This window comes from Oreochromis niloticus, linkage group LG20 (genome assembly GCF_001858045.2).
Source record: "Oreochromis niloticus isolate F11D_XX linkage group LG20, O_niloticus_UMD_NMBU, whole genome shotgun sequence".
NCBI classification, from domain to species: Eukaryota; Metazoa; Chordata; class Actinopteri; order Cichliformes; family Cichlidae; genus Oreochromis; species Oreochromis niloticus.
Window position 1 is genome coordinate 26913887 of NC_031984.2, and position 16414 is coordinate 26930300.

General features: G+C 42.5%; 1 protein-coding gene across 3 annotated transcripts; it reads right to left on the reverse strand.

Annotated features, from left to right (window-relative positions):
* Positions 1 to 6281: 6281 nt before the first annotated feature.
* LOC100705795 (transmembrane protein 26) lies at positions 6282 to 11879 on the reverse strand. Of its 3 annotated transcripts, none has more exons than XM_025901992.1 (4): positions 11139 to 11879; positions 9669 to 9879; positions 8049 to 8193; positions 6282 to 7544 (listed from the first exon to the last, which is right to left on the reverse strand). In XM_025901992.1, the coding sequence occupies exons 2-4, from the start codon at positions 9860 to 9862 to the stop codon at positions 6810 to 6812; spliced, it is 1074 nt and encodes a 357-aa protein (XP_025757777.1). In that variant the 5' UTR covers positions 9863 to 9879; positions 11139 to 11879; the 3' UTR covers positions 6282 to 6809. The 3 variants fall into 3 exon arrangements, with proteins under 3 accessions (XP_025757777.1, XP_025757776.1, XP_025757775.1); XM_025901991.1 differs by having other exon boundaries at positions 11135 to 11879; XM_025901990.1 differs by having other exon boundaries at positions 9669 to 9894; positions 11135 to 11879.
* Positions 11880 to 16414: the final 4535 nt, after the last annotated feature.

A 16414-nucleotide genomic window follows, 5' to 3' on the forward strand; every position in this document is an offset into this window, starting at 1 on the left:
GGAAAACTCTCCAGAAGGGGAGCCATTTCTTCTCACTCCACCAATCAGACCTGTATCTCAGAGTGGGCAGACAGAAGCCACTCCTCACTAAAAGACACATGACATCCCACCTGGAGTTTGCCAAAAGGCACCTCTTTGGCCTGAATGCCAAGAATCATATCTGAAGGAAATTAGACAGCCCTCATCACCTGGTTAATACCATCCCTACAGTGAAGCATGGTGGTGGCAGCATCATGCTGTGGGGGTGTTTATCTGCAGCAGGAACTGGGAAACTAGTAAGAGCGAGGGAAAGATGAATGCAGCAATGTACAGAGACATCCCCCATGATAATCTGCTCCAGAGCACTATAGACCTCCGTCTGGGGTGAAATTCCCTAAATAACCAACTCGCCAACTGGTAGGTTCCCACGCTACCGCCTCAGCCACCCTCTCCCATTGGGAACGGGGCCGCAGTTTTCAGTCTCTTACCCCAGTGTGGAAAACCATGCATGTTTTAGCAAACTTAAATAAAATATAAAACACAGCTCAGGGCTAAAGGCCTGCTTCTCTCGTGTGATTTCACATGCAGATTGAACCTGTCACCAGGTCACAAAGCATTTCGCTGGCACTGCCCTGTGTCTGTTGAAACTAATGCTCAGTTGCACCTAATTACTTCAAGAAAGCCAGTGACCTTGTGATGTTCACAGCATTGTCTCACCCAGCTCCAGATAAATTTCTTATCGCACCCAAATAATGCCTGTGGGATTGTATAGCACTTTTATCAACAACAGGAGATTTTGAAACAGGCAGCAGACCGTTATTTTCTTTTCCCAGCACAGTTTGCTTCATGTAAACTGAAAAAAAAAGAGAAATCCAAAAACCAAGCCAAATGTTTGCCAGTTGAAGAAGAAAGAGATCACTTTTGACCCACTTAGGGTCTGGCAATTTAATTTTTTTATGCTTTTGTGTGAATCTGCAATGCTCACCCCACATATGAAGAGATTTGCATTGTATTTGTACTTGGTCCAAATGGCAGAATGAGATATTTCTGTTTAATATTTGCAGAAATTTCTTTTCAGGCTACAATCACTGCTTTATATTCTGCTCTCTGCAGTGGGCACCCACATCCAGGCACAAGTCTTTAACCGAGAAGAAGTTGTAGGCTGTGTTGATAAAATATAGTGCAAATGAGTCAGGAGTAGCTAGTCCCCCTTTCGTGGGGGACAGAATTAGGACATCAGCTTCACACTGTGGAGACAGCACGAGGCATATGGCTCACACAAAACTTGAGCTGAATTCAAAAAATGTGTTTGTTCATCGAGTGCTCTCAACTGTCCTAATTATGTCGTCCAGTCAGACAGTCGACTGTATTTCCTTATTAGAGCTGGTGTCCCGACGAGGCCCTGGCCTCTATGACCAGAGGCCATGTTGTAGATTGGAACTGGGTAAAATGGCAGCTCTCCCAGCTCAGAGGAACTGGGGAATGGCAAAGGAGGAAGCCAATTAATATTTCAACAATGCACCCTCTGTGGCCGGAGATTGACTGACTAAACTGCTAGCTGTCAGAGCAGTTATCTCCAATGCCGCCATGTGGCTTGGAATTCACAATGCCCTGTTTAGAAAGGGATTTCACATCCATTGCTCATTTTTGCATTCTGTACAAAAATGGGTACAGACACAATTAACACTGGGGATAAAAATGAAATGAATATAAATAAGGCTGAGAGACAACACGTCAAAGTTATCACACACCTGAGGAGCAAATGCTCTTTTCTAACTTTTATTTGTCTTTGGATCACGAAAGGCGCCGAAGAGAGCAAAGTCATTAGGAACGCAATGCCCTAAATTTCAATTGAAAGCGTTGCTGTAATAACCAATGTAAAAACATGATTGCACAGTGATTTTCGGGATCTCAGAGTCAGACTTAATAGTTCAGCTGAACCAGATGTTCTCTGTTGTTAATTTTAAACTAGCCATTCAAATTTGTGGAGGACTGGAATAGACTCCAGCTCCCTGTGAGCCTTGGATAAGTGGAAGAGGATGGATGGATGGATGGATGGATGGATGGATGGATGGATGGATTTTATTGTATTTTACCAGTAATGGTACAAATAAATGCTATGAGACAAAAGTCAACCTTAGAATAAGGTTAGATTTTATTATACATCTGTCAACCTTTAGATGGATCATGATAAGACCCCTGCAGTACATCCCCAGTTTTCCTTGTAAAATCAGGTGGCTTTTCTACCTATCCAGTTTCCGTCAGCCTTTGAAAATAATCAGTTTCCTGTAATACAAAATGAATCAATTTAATTCCACATGGGCTTAATCACTACCTGCTTTTATACTGGTTAGAATATTTTAAGGTTAATAATGAATGACTGAGTTGAGTACATATTCAAGCTTTAAGCAAAGAGATGTTAAATTATTGTCATACCATAGCCTAAAGCCATTTTTGTACATGCACTGCAGCCCAACATTTCTACATGGGTACCACATTTCCCTCACACGCAGAGATGTGTGTGAGACCATAAACATCCAGTACAGTTAGAGCCTGCCAGCTCACTATTGCCAGTTCTGTGTTATGTCTGATTGTGCCAATCTGCGATGATATGAGAGCCGTGTGATAACAGTCAGATCTGTCCACAGCAGCTGAATCCTGCTTCCTGTGCACTCCCTAAACTTAACTATAAACTACCAAAGTTGCAACATTTGACAATGAAAACTTTCAAATAATGTTTCGATCTTATTCTCCTGAAATATTGTGAACAAGCTTATATTAGCTGCACACATCCTTACCGTCCACAGAGACAAGCTGACTGACCAGTCTGATATCATGGCATGAAAGGGCAACTTCCGATTGGTTCACATTGATGTGCACTGCAGTAGACTGACAATTAGCTGTTCAAAAGATTTCCAAAGCCGTTTGCAAAGACAGGGGCCTTCAATTACTTACTATCACATTAGAATTAGATGGAAACCTTGGTCTCTAGTCGGAAATCAGTTGTGTCACAAGGTAGAAAAGGAGTGCGATGCAATGCCATTTCAGTGTGATGTCAGACTAGCTAATCAGTAAACAACACTTATGAAGCTTTAATAGGGTTTTTTGACTTAGCTGTAGTCAGGAGCTGTTATAATGAAGTTATAGCACTGCAAAGCCTCTTAAGAAGGAGATCGGGGATGGTGCGTGATTCAAGAAGTAATTACTATTTGCATAGTGTTGTTGGTCTCATTCTAATGTTAAAAAAATAAGGTTAGATATGGAAAAATCACCAGACTTAAACCACTGATGTAGCAAATCACAAAGTTTTCCATTTCTGGCTGTCATTGTTCTTCATCCAGCAGGTGTTAATTGCCTTGTTTAGTGCCTTGTTAGCGTTTTAATTGTTATTTGTGTTTCAGGGTAAATGTAATCTTATTGGTGTCCAGTCAGTGTGGGCCCCACAGACTGCTGATCTATGGTGTGCACTCTCCACAGAAAGCCACAGTGCTGTCAATTATGTTGTTTACCACAGCCCGATGACCAATTTCATTGAATCTAATGTCTGTTTCTTTGCTCTGGAGAAGTTTAATTGCTTTATTATTACTAGACCATCTGTTCTTAATAATTAACAGCATTAATATGTTAATCTCCACTGAATCGGGAAGGGATGATAAGGCAGAAATGTTGAAGTTACCGATTTGTCATAAATTAGACCTGCATGTTACCTCTGTGCCACACTGCTGATTCAATCTTAAAATCCTACACCATGTGGAAACAAGACAAACATCCCCGATCCACAAACAGCAAAGTAAAGCTCATTAGTTTCCATCGGCGGTGGTGCACGAGGCGGTGTGAGCCGGCTCCTCAGCCACCTGTCAAAAAGTTGGGGGGAGTTCATTTGAAGTTTGCCTTTTGTTTTCACTCTTCCTCGTCTCGCTGTAACATTTCAGTGGCATTTTGACGGGTTTATCTGTAGGATTGGAGGCTGATGAGGCAAACCTTGGCGTGTTTGGACTTCCTGATTAGTTGACACAAAATAGGGAGATTGTGGCATGTGGTGAGAAAGCTCGGCGCTGTCATGGGAAATGCACCTGTTCGGGTTGAGTGAATTTCTCTCTGGCTTTGCCTCTGCCTCGCTTGTTCCTCGCTCTGTTTCTCCCATTTCAGTCGAACTTGTGCAGCCTTCATGTTGTGGTAGACCTATCAATACCATTTTTTAAGGAAAAATAGGAAAGTCCTGATAAAATGGGGGAAAAGGTGTAACAGCTTACCACATTGTGCGCATTGAACTCTGCTCATTTTAACCTCATCCCTGCCTCTGCAGAATAAATAAGTAAAAGCGGGTAGTTGCATTGATTACATGCAGTGTGTGACACATGCAGGCGCGTGAGTCTGAGCTTATGAGAGCAGTAATGCTTTAGTGTTCGAATGCTGGTTGAGTACCTTCGGTGTGAGTAATACGCCCATCACTCCACCAAATGGTATGTTGTCAGTGATCAGTCATTTCGCTTTGTCCTCGAAAACATGATCGTATAAGTAAGTTTAAAGGACTTAAAGGGAAAATATAAAGCATGCAAAGACCTGATGAAATGATGCAATCAAATGATTCCACGTGCATCCCCCCTTTTTCCCATGTGAACAGGATACAGCTAAATGCTTGTAAGGGCTGAACTGAAAAAAAATACATCCATGTGCAGTGGAGTCGCAGGCTTTGAGTTTCCACGCTCGCTTCCTCGCTCTCTATCTATGTAGGGCAGCCCGTGGATCAGCTGACATCCCCATCCTCCCACACACCCACACAATCTTGTTAAAGCATGCAGTTAATCTGAAGAGGAAAAGGACTCTCATCACAAGCAAGCTTTCATCACCCTATTGTATTGCACACATCAAGCTGTCACAGGAATATCGGATTCTCCCCAAACTCAGGTGCTTAGGACGAGCGGCACCCTCCCGTTGGCTCTGTGTGATGTCATTTGCCTGGGAGTGACTTCGTAAACCGGGCATTATCTAGTACTAGATAGCATAAATGGAAGAATTAACATCCCAGTGGGAACTTTCTATTATTATTTTCTCTTCTTTTCTCTTAAAAGTCGACTCTGCCTTTGATATTTTGAACCGAAGCGCTGCCACAGAGGAAATACGGCAGCGCTCTACAGTAAGTCCTCCAGAGGTGGCCCACAGTCATCGTTTTAGGAAATCTTTCCTCATAATCTATGCATTGGACAACAGAGGGAGGAAAACACTCAAATGCTCCCTTTCATTCTCCTCCAGCACTTCACGGTTCTGTCGCTCTTTCATCGAGAGCTCGTTGAAAACAAAGAGTCCCAACTCGTCCAGAGCCCCAGCAGCTCCTATCATCACCTTGGAGGCCAGGTGAAGTGCAGCAATTTGACGAAAAACAGATACGGGGCATGTGCTGGAAAGGCCTCTGATTGAATTGCCACTCTATGCCACAGCCGCTCTTCATTCTCAACCTGCGCAACACAGTGTTGCAGGCGTGGAGTGAGAGGGTCATCACGGCCCTCGTTCCACAGGAGAGGCAATGTCTGAATGGGAGGCTGGGGTGGGTTGAGGAGGGGTGAGGAGGGGAGGGGTGCAGCTGTTTATCCCCCCCCCCCCCCCCACCCACCTTGAAGTGGCTCGAAAACCTTGAGACTCCAGGCTTCAGCTCAAACATTTCACTGTCCTTTTAGGCTCTCAAAGAGCAGTCTCGCTTTTGTGGGCTGTGGAGCAATATCTCAAAAGCGCCTTCCATCTCTCTCTATAGAGAGAAGGCGAGAGCAAATCATGTTGAACTCAAACAACTCCCACATAATCACGAGTGTGCTTTTTCAGACATAATAAAAATGCGCCGAGCTCTCAAACAGACTTCCGTGGTCTGATTGTGCTCAAGAGGAAAATGAAACCTTGAAAAGTGAAGCAAGCCTCTTCACTCTTTATGAGATGTCTCCACATCGACTGCATTTGACTATTAATTACAAGCCCGCTGCCCGAAGGTGCCTACATCTTTCTAATTCATTTATCACGTGCAGTCCTGCCACCATCGAGTCCTACAGAGAGACTCAAAGAAGATGATATTATACCAAAACCAGACAAATGCTGGAGTTCAAACCTGCCGCCGCTGCTGCTGCTGCTGTCGTGTTGCTGTCTCACTGTTTTGTGTTTTTTTCCCTCTGTGTAACTATAGCATGTATGTTACAGTCAAGTAAACAGAGCAGATGCTTGCTGTGCCTTGGTTGACTTGGCAACACTGCCATCTCATGGCGAGCAGAACAAAACAAACAGCACTGTGCTTTCCTCGTATATCTTTATTAGAAAATGCTCATTCACTAGCAAGAAAAGACACATCATCAAATTAAGCATTTTTTATTTCATAGAACATCGAGTGCCATGATTACCAACCTTATTTGGTTAAAAACACAAGGACATATCATGATGCAGTCATACTATTCCATATACTAAGCTCTTGTTTATTCAGACCAGTTTGTTGAAGTGTAAAGTTCCCAGATGTATTTATCTTCTTTCAGCTACTTTGTTATTTGCTTCATACTATTAAAGAGATTGACAGTTCTGTGGAACTGATTTTCTTGAGCAGAGAAAGCTCCCGTGATGGAAACACCACTTTTATCAAAGGGAGTTGCATAAATTCATCTCTGATCTTTTCAATGGGGACTTACTCTCTTTTCTTGTGCTCTGTTTCTAGTCGCTGAACCTCCAGAGAGCCGAGACTGTCTCCAAACGAGGCTGAGATGTAAGAGATGGCAGATGGGTTTAGACTTCATTCTTGGTGAAAGCTATTCCCTCCCTCCTGGGGGCCGGAGTCATGCCTCACGGCATTTTGAGCCTTTCTATACCTGGACACCTCTCTGATCTTCCTCCCTTTCGGTCCCTTTCTTCATGTCTATATGACAGCTCTGCTCTTCGCAACACTCGTCTTTACCCACTTCTTCTTCCACCTCCTCCTCCTCCCTGCTGCCCCCATGGGCTTGACACTGGAGCACCAGAGCAGCACATCTCTCCAGCCCAGATACCTGCTGCTCACACTGCACCACAAATATTCTGTAGAGCTCCAAAAGAACGATGAGGATATTCTTGCAGGTGAAGAAAATCATCAGCTGGTTGAGGACCTGCTCTTGCACCATGAGGTAGATCCGGTAGAGCAGGAACGGGCCATCTTGGAGTCCCACTGTGAGCAGCAAGCTCCAGACTTCGCTGGAGCAGCAGGAGGTGAGTGAGGGTGGAGCCCCGGAGCAGCAGAAGGAACCACCCTTGCTGTCTTGAGAAGGCCCAGCCTTTTGGGGTCGTGTCTGAGTGAGAACCAGAGGAAACTGCATGAGCGCCCAAGAGAAAAGGGCCAAGCCGATGATGACAACTGCCTGGTTGGTTTTGACCTCGGGCTCCTTGAAGGTGTCGAAGATGTCCAGGATGTCAGCACCCAGTCCCACATTCACCATGAGAAGCTGTGAGAGTTGGTCACGTGACATGTCCCCCTTGGGCATTAGCCAGCGACCCAGAACCAAGACTATCAGCATGGTTTGCTCCAGGCCAGCTACCCAGTTCTCTGGGTCCAGATCCTTAATCCCCTGGATAAATAAAACAGTGGAAGTCTAGTCACGTTGAAAGTGTTTGCAAGGCTTTAATGTTAATAAATAATCAAATAAACCAGTCATCCATACTAGCCATCTCCTCTCTGTTTTTAATATAAGTTGACTGTTTTGTGTCAAGGTTCATTAAGTTTATCCTGAAAGCACCCACCCCTTGATATTCTACAATATTCCCAAAACGGTACGTCTTCACGTTTCAAAAGCTGCCACCCAGCCTTGAGTACAGCCGTGGGGCAAAAAGCTCCCAAATCCTACATGAAAGAAATTTCACTAAGACCATCTCACAAGGGGAGAGATCTAAGAATCTTTCAAGCAGGAGCCTATCTGGACTTTATCTCTGTGTGTCTATTACACATTTCCTGCAACTAATAGTTTATCCACCCCCTTGCTAGATTTAAATCTTATCTGATATCAGGTGTTGCTTTAATGTGGCTGCGTGGAGGGTTGAGGCGGGCAGGGCAGTTTTGTTGGTGGGACGCCTACCGCTGAGATCGGGATGTGAGCCAGCAAACGAAGCTCATGGCCTGAGGAATTGTTGAAAGGCAGCTTGGACTGTAGCAGGCTCAGCTCCAGAAACCAAATGGACGGGATGACAGTACTGAGGTACAGGAAAACCATGGGGGAGAACCTAAAAGAAGATCACCAAAGGAGAGGGAAAGAGGGGGTTAGGTTATTTATAGAAATTTGCTTCTTCTTTTTTTGCCACCCACTAAAGAAGAAAGAGTCCCTTTTTCCCCATAGGAAGCATCGAATTTCAGACAGGCAATTATTCTCATCATATATGCAAATCCCACTTGACAGTGCAAAGCCTTCTCCATGAGGACAGAACTTCAAAGTAAGACTCAGTGAGAAAGAGAGAGGCCCGAAGAAAGCTCGCGTCTGACGATGTTCAGTTCGTGTGCGTCGGAGCTTTTGAATAAGACATAGCTTGGTGTTGAATGAGGTGTGACACTAAATGCTCGTATCCATTTGAAGTCAGTTTATGTTTCTTTTTCTTTCTTTCTTTCTTTAAAAAAAAAAGCTTGTTGGTCAAAAATGAGTCGAGCCAGAAGGAGACATTTACTCCATGAGTGGATAGGAGAGGGTGTGACATTGATGTGATGGTAGGCTCATAATACAGTTCAGTGAAAGACAGCAGTAATACAGCGGAGGAATATGTTTGTCTTTGATGGACAGTGAAAGAGAGAAAGAGCTGCGGATGATAAGAGAGAATTTAGTGGCACAGAATATTGCCGGCCTTTACAAAAGCCGCCTCGGGCAGATGGGTTGTAAAGAGTTTGCAGCTACAAGTTCAGGAGTTATTTACTCCCTAACACCAAACAGGTTTATAAAGTCTGCCTGCAACATCTCACTCCCCATCCTCCCAAATCTGTTCTTCGCTTTGTACACTGACCTTGGGTTTTAGAAAGGCGTCCACAAGTAAAATGTATTATTATTATTGTTTAAGAAGAAGCAGAGGGCTAACATCTGGCTTAAAATTCCGATGTTAGCACACAAAAATATTTACAATCAAAAATAAAGCCAAGAGATCATTCTTAAAATAATCTCTGATGGTGGCCTTGGTCCAGAAAATAGGCTTTATGTAAATAAAATCAACGTATGACATCCACAGATTTGCACCTGTACTTTCTCTTGTCTCAAGTTAAGAATTTTGACTATCCATGAAAGGTGAATCTCGTAAATACATATTAGAGCCCAAGCTGAATTAGTATGTTCCCAAAGAAATGAACAATCTCTCATTTTTATGATAGCTTTTATTTTCTATATTCTGTCTCTGTGAGCAAACGTACAAAGTCAACAGGAGATCAGATATTTATTCCTTTTTATTCTAAATGTACTAAAATTACAAAACAACTCATTGGAAGTAGTGCTACTAAAGTAATAACCACTTGTTCACTATTAAAAAAGATTCTGAGCAAAAGTGTTGCATCTATCCTCCATCTTTCATATACAGTTTGTGGTTCTGACTGAAGTCTCTCAACATCTATCAGCTGTGTCATTTTGAATGCTTATAATGATATTTGTTGTGCCTCAAGGATGAAGCCTGATGACTGAGTTTCAGTGTGTTATGTAGAAAGGAAAATCATGTCTAATGTGTTTTACCATTTCCACTCTGCATTACGGGTGCATTTCAGAGTGACGGCCATTTCCACACCCAACAGAGCCACGCCTGTCAGCAGCAGCCAATAGAGCGGCTCCCCTTTAACAGCTACAACTCGCCACACCGTCACCACCCCGTGGACAGCAAACAGGAAGCGGCTCAGCAAGGCCAGCAAGACATTCAAGAGGCGACACATCGTGCACCAGAGAAAACCTGCAGAGGAGATCACTTTAGAAGCACAAGTGGTTTTATTCTCATATGTACATTTGAATATTACTAGACAATGAAACCTTAATTTTTATTACATTTATTATTACATCATTAGGTTTTCTGAAGATCACTCTTTGTTATTATGATAATTAGGGGTTAAAATTATTAGCTTAGATTTAGTAACCTGGAAAAAAAAATACTGTAAAAATTCTGTTATTAAATTGGGACATAAAATGAAATAAAATAAGAAAGAATCACAAAATATACAAAAGAGCTGCAAATGAAATATCAAATCACTGTGATCAAAAGAAAATTTACATTTGTTTATTTACAAAAAACTAAAAGCTTACAAGTTTACAACAGTGAGTCTTTAATGTTGTTTCAAACCTTCTACAGTGTTGTGTTTGCATTATTATTGCTTTTTTGAATGCAATTATAGTCCCACATGGTTTCTGCAGAGTAAAGAATGGACTACTTTAAAACAATTTGATTTTGCAATGAAAAATTTGCGAAATAAAAGCCACTTAACCACACTCATCATTAACCGCTGCTCATCATCACCCAGTTCAGGCTTCATTATCAGTAACTATTGCACGATGTGTTAGTGCGCAAACAGCCCTCGCTGTCAGTTAGTTAGCCAGGAGGATGAAAGCCTCTGAGCTTTGGGGGAAATCAAAGCAAGCAGTGATTAGTAAGGAAGAGTTAGACAAACTGATCTGCAGTCAATATTAAAGCACTCCCAGAGGCTTTGCACGGGCTTGCTGGAATTTGATCCCTGAATCGCCATGGATTATCGTGATGACTTGAAAGTGGTGCCAAAATGGGAGCACCCTGGTTTTGTAGTTATAAAGATGCATCATGCCATACCAGCTGGTTTAACTCCAGCCCTCTCTTACACCCAGTACCTCCCTTTCACAGGCAAATACATAACATAATTTCCAAATGTTACATCCATATATATATATATATATATATATATATATATATATATATATATATATATATATATATTATGTGTGTATGCCTGTATATTATGTGACTTCTTAAACAATGTAAAGAGTCTCACAAACTTTAGTCTTTATCTTGTGGATACAAGAAACGCTTATATGACTGCTTTTCACTTTTAAATGCATTCTCCTCAGTCAGCGTGTTATTGTTGTTGTGTGTGTCAAAAACAGCCGAGCCGTGTGTGTTAGTGTATTAGAGTTTGAAAAAGAATTCATGCAATATGTATTGTGCAGCTGCATGCAGTACAAACCTACAGCATAAGCCGGGAGTCCTTCTTGAGATCAGTCTCTTCAGTGTATTTTCCAAAAGTTTTAGATGCTGTGCAGTGGAAAGTGACAGTAACCCAACAGTCACCCACAGTGACCTGCCCTCTGTGTCTGATTTATGCCTTTTAACTGACAGCCACCTCCTAGACCCTGCGGAAGAGTGAACATGTCAGAGGTGTGTATTCCCGCATGTACGTATGTGTGTTCAGTGGGGAGTGACTACTGTTCGAGTCCACTGGAGTATCAGCGAGGAGCAGTGTGATCCACAAGTGTTTATGTGCGTGTGTGTGTCTCCATCCTCTCGGTGCCATCATGTGAGATAACGCTTCCTGCCCCTTGCGCCCACATCTTCATTGCCATCCATCATGATGTCATCTCTCCTGGCCCAGAACAAAGTTATCTCCTTGGGTGAAGCCAGCCTGTCGCACTGCCTGTTCGGAGAGCACGCAGCCCTGCCCTGCTCCCACCCATGCCTGCTCTGTAACTGCAGCGCTGGTCCTGATAACTGCCCCACTCTTTGGCCTCTGCGCACACAAAAACATGGAGCAACAAGAGGAAAAGGAGATGCTGATGGGCCTCTGAACAAGCAACTGCAGGAGTGTGTGGGTATGTTACTGCGGTTGCATCAGAATGAGGATGCTGCGTGGGTAGAAGCTGTCCAGGAACGTCAATCTACTAAACCACTGAAGCGAAGCGAAGACAGATGACTGACAATCATCACAGAGAGGAGATTGCTCTTCCCTGCCAATGAGGCATTTTTAAACCTGCAGCATTTGGTTGGTTTTGTTTGTCTATTTGGGGACTGAGGAAGCTATTGTTTTAACATTAGCACCACTTGGAGTTTCATCATCATCATTAAATCTCACATTCGTTCTCTGTTCAAGCTCTACCATCTCTATCCAAAATATTTGCCTCTGAAGCTGCTAAAAGTGCCGCTGCTTTCAGCAACAACTTATCAGCTTTATTGTTTGGGTGGTCTGAGTAGGTGCCTTTATATAAGGCACACATGGCACCTACACCTATCACTTTTGACTGAACTTATTTTCCTGTGGCATCTGGGGGGGAAATGAAAAATGCAAAGTTAGTGACTGTATGACCAAAATAATGAGCTGAAAAGAAAAAAAGAGAGATTGACTGAGTCATTGGAGTGAATTTAATCATGTTATTTGATATTTATTATGTAAAAATACTGACTACTGATGCTACGAGGTGTGTCCCTACTGATTACTACGCACAAAAACACAACTAGACCGCACGCTCTGGTTCCAAAATTGAGACGAGATGAGTGATATTCACACTTCTCCCGAGGCTTTGCTTATTGCATTGTATGAACATCTATAGTGCTGGTGGTAAGCCGCAGATGCACTGCTGACTGATGGAGTATACAGTGGAGTTGAAAAGAGGAGGTGGCTGCTCAAATAATTTATTTTCATTTATTTATTTATTTCATGCATTTATGTTTAACTTTCCTCGGTCAGTGCAATCCTGAAGCACAGAAAGCCAGTTATATCCGAGAGCCTCACCTGAGATCGTCATGGAGAAGAAAGTCAGACGAGCACAACGTAAATTGTTTGCAAAAGATGGGACGCTGTGACTTTTTCCAGTGGCCCTAATTCTCTTCCCTAGGCTGGAGCCTATCCTAGCCGCCATAGGGCGACACCCTGGACAGGTTGCCGGTCTGTTGCAGGGCTAACATTTACAGTTGAGGCCAAAATTATTAGCCCCCCAGGAATTTTGGAACATTTTGCTAAACTTCTGCCCAATGTTTGCAGCATTGATGAAACTTGATATATTCAAACATTCATCAGTGCGATTTAGTAGCTTTTGGTACATTTTGTAATATAAAATACCTTTTTAGGCTTGCTTCATATCAAATATAATAAAAAATGGGATGGTCAAAAATATTAGCCCTATGTGAATGTTTGCTTTCAAAACACCTAGAGTAATTAACCAATCAGCTTTGAAACCACATCTGTGCAGTCAACTGGCTTCCTAACAACATTCAATCAGCATAAAAAGGGTTCAAGGAACAGGGCACTTGAACACATGAGAGGAACTACTGTTACTGACCATGCCAAAGACAAAGGAAATAATTCTGGAGCTCAAAAAAAGATAGTAGAAGCTCATGATAAGGGGAAAGGCTGCATGCCATTTCCAAGCAATTCACAGTGTCTAGAACAGCTGTATGTTGCATCATTGCCAAGTACAAGGAGACAAATTCTGTAAGAAGCAAACCTGGTCGTGGCCGTAAGCACAAGATTTCAAGAATTCTGAAGAGGAAAATAGTCGCAGATATCAGCAAGGAACCCCGGGCATCTGCCAAGACGATTGTTACTGACCTGACCTCTTCTGGAGTTGATGTTTCAAGGAACACGGTTGTGACGGCTCTTCATCATGGTGGACTTCAGGGGCATCGTCCCAGAAGAACCCCTTTCCTCAAAGAGCAGCACATCACAGCCTGACTGAGGTTTGCCCATGAACATTTGAAAGGTAAAGATCAGTTTTGGAAGTCTGTGCTTTAGTCTGATGAGACTAAACTGGAACTGTTTCAGGACATAGTTGTTGCTTATGTTTGGCAAAGAAAGGCACAGGCCTTCAACCCCAGGAACACGGTTGGGAACATCATGCTGTGAGGCTGTTTTGCAGCCTCAGGCACAGGGAGCCTTGTTTGGTTGCAAGGCATTATGACAAAAGAAATTATGTTGACATTTTGAAGGAGACTATGCAGAAATCTGCTCGTAGTCTAGGCTTAGGTCATCGCTGGGTCTTCCAACAAGACAATGACCCAAAGCATACATCCAAATTAGTCCAACAGTTCCTCAAGGATACCAAAACCAAGATCCTGGAGTGGCCCGCACAGAGCACAGACCTCAATCCTATTGAGAATCTGTGGCGAGTGCTCAAAGTGAATGTCCATGCTTGGAAACCATTCAATTTGGACCAAGTAGAACAATTTGCAATGGAGGAATGAGCCAAAATCCCTCAGGAGACCTGTGCCAACCTAGTAAAGACCTATTCTAAGAGATTGTTGTCAGGTGTGACTCAGAAAGGATACAGTATTGACTATTAATGGCCGTGGGGCTAATAATTTTAGATGTCTCATTTTTGCCCTTTCTTGTTTTAACTTGGTGTATCAATAAAATATCCTAATTAAACTTAGTGGACATTGTTATTTTGGAAACAGATACACTTTACAAAACAGAGACTTGTTGTTAATCGTCATTTTCACACTAAAATCAAGAATGTTCTCTAATTTCTATAATGGGGGCTAATAATTTTGGCCTCAACTGTAACACATGTCGATCAAAATTTAGCAGAAATATAGAAATATAACCCAGAATCACGGCAAAACGTGTAATGGACACGCTGATCCATCGTGTCCATTTCCCACTTTGCCTCTCCAAAACGTGAAAGGGACACATATGCAGACGTTGCATTACCAGCAGGGGGGGATGATAAATGTAAAGGCAAGAAATCGATAGCAAACAAAACACGTGTGAAGTACGTTCAAAGTCCTTAATCATCAGAAGTGATTAAGCTGGTGGCTTAATAATGTCTGTTTAAATGCTTTCCTGTGATTATTTTCATGTTGGCTTGAAATAAAATATTTGTACTGCCACTTACTGCATGTGTGTCCTTTTCACACTTTGGAGAGGCAACGCGTGAAATGGATATGTTGGGCCGTCGTGTCTATCACACACTTTGCAGTGATATCGGGTTGGTGTTTACACCACTCTTCAGACTAGGAAGCTACAGTAATGTGCAACAGTGTTGAGCCAACCCTCATTCCCTCTGCAAGGAAAATGGGAAATAGGTGCAGTGTTACTAAAACATGTACAAACATACATGGAAATGCAGTATATATGGCAAAAATAGAGTTTGTACAATCCTAACGAGCCTTTATTCTCCAACTTAGTCTGAACTCTTGTCATTTCTTTAAGTATCTTCAGGAATAGTTCTCCAGGCTTCTTGAAAGACATTCAAAGCTCTTCTTTGTATGTTGGCTGCCTTTTGGTCTGTTCCCAGTCAATGTGACCCCACACTGCTTCAATAATGTTGATGTCCAGGCTGTGGGGAGGCCGATCCATGACTGACTGGCAGTGTGTTTGGGATCATTGTCATGCTGAAAAATGAAGCCGTTGTCAAGCAGAAGCTTTCTAAATGGCATGGCAGATCACAGTCTGACTGTACTTTTCTGTGGTCATATTTCCATCAGTTTTGATTGCCAACACCACCGGCTGAAATACAGCCCCACATGCTGAATTCCTTCTAAGACCAAACTGCACATTGTGCTGAGGTATGCCACGATCTCAGCTATTAGCTCTCTGGGAATCGCTTTGTTGGTTTTGTGTCTGTCAAACTGTGTTATTGTTGGTATTTTTTGCTTTGCCACAGGTTGCTAGTAATAAAGTCCCAAAAGATACAATTTAAAACTGCTATTTTGCTCGGTTGTCTCTTATCTGTATACACAACATTGGTTCATCCCTTGAGTCAGATGCCATTTTTGTGCTTGAATGATTCCTAGGTTAAGTGGCTTAAGAAACCAAAAAACTTTCCTCTGACATGGTCAGGTGCAGGTGATTGAAAGAGCAGCCAATATCCAAAGAAAAACTTTGAAAGACCTTCAGAAAACTCTGGAGATCTGTTTCTTGAAACCACTTTAAAAAATTACTGGAAAGTCTGGTTCCTGGGAAGGAAAATATAAAGAAATGAAGTGTGGCTTGAGACTTTTGCACAGTATTGTAAGTCCATATGGTTTGTACAATCTGTGGACACCACACTTTGTTACAACTGATTTCAACATTCAGAGTTACTGGCTGATGTGTCCACCTTGAACCTTTCATCAAAGAAGCAAAGCAAACTGATCATTTAATCAAAGAAGCTGTTTCATTCTGATTCAAGAAGCGGAAATGCTCGAACTGGAGGTCGCATAATACACTGTATTTAATGTAGTGACTGAATAAGAAAACTAAAGAGCTGTGGTGCCTTCTAATCCACGAGTCTCCTGAAATCAATTTCCCAGTTCAGACAAAGGACAGGCACGAGTAGGAAATTATTAATAGAGCACAGTATAATTGACAAGTTAAATATTCATAACCCCTTAAAATATTTTTGATTTCGAACATCATGCATGTTCGGACCTGCCAGAGGGGATTTCAAGCAGCTTCGTCTTCTTTTGAACATACCTAACCAACATGGATTTAGCTTTCAAGAGATCATTTGGCGCCAGGAGAGAGAAACACAAACACACACACACACACAGG

What these genes read in the sequence shown, in the direction of transcription:
- LOC100705795 (XM_025901992.1), bottom strand. Translation starts at nt 9,862, where the DNA reads ATGTGTCGCCTCTTGAATGTCTTGCTGGCCTTGCTGAGCCGCTTCCTG. An exon ending in CGTAATGCAGAGTGGAAATG is followed by an intron (nt 8,194 to 9,668) that starts GTAAAACACATT and finishes ATCTTCTTTTAG; the next exon opens with GTTCTCCCCCATGGTTTTCC. An exon ending in CTCACATCCCGATCTCAGCG is followed by an intron (nt 7,545 to 8,048) that starts GTAGGCGTCCCA and finishes TTATTTATCCAG; the next exon opens with GGGATTAAGGATCTGGACCC.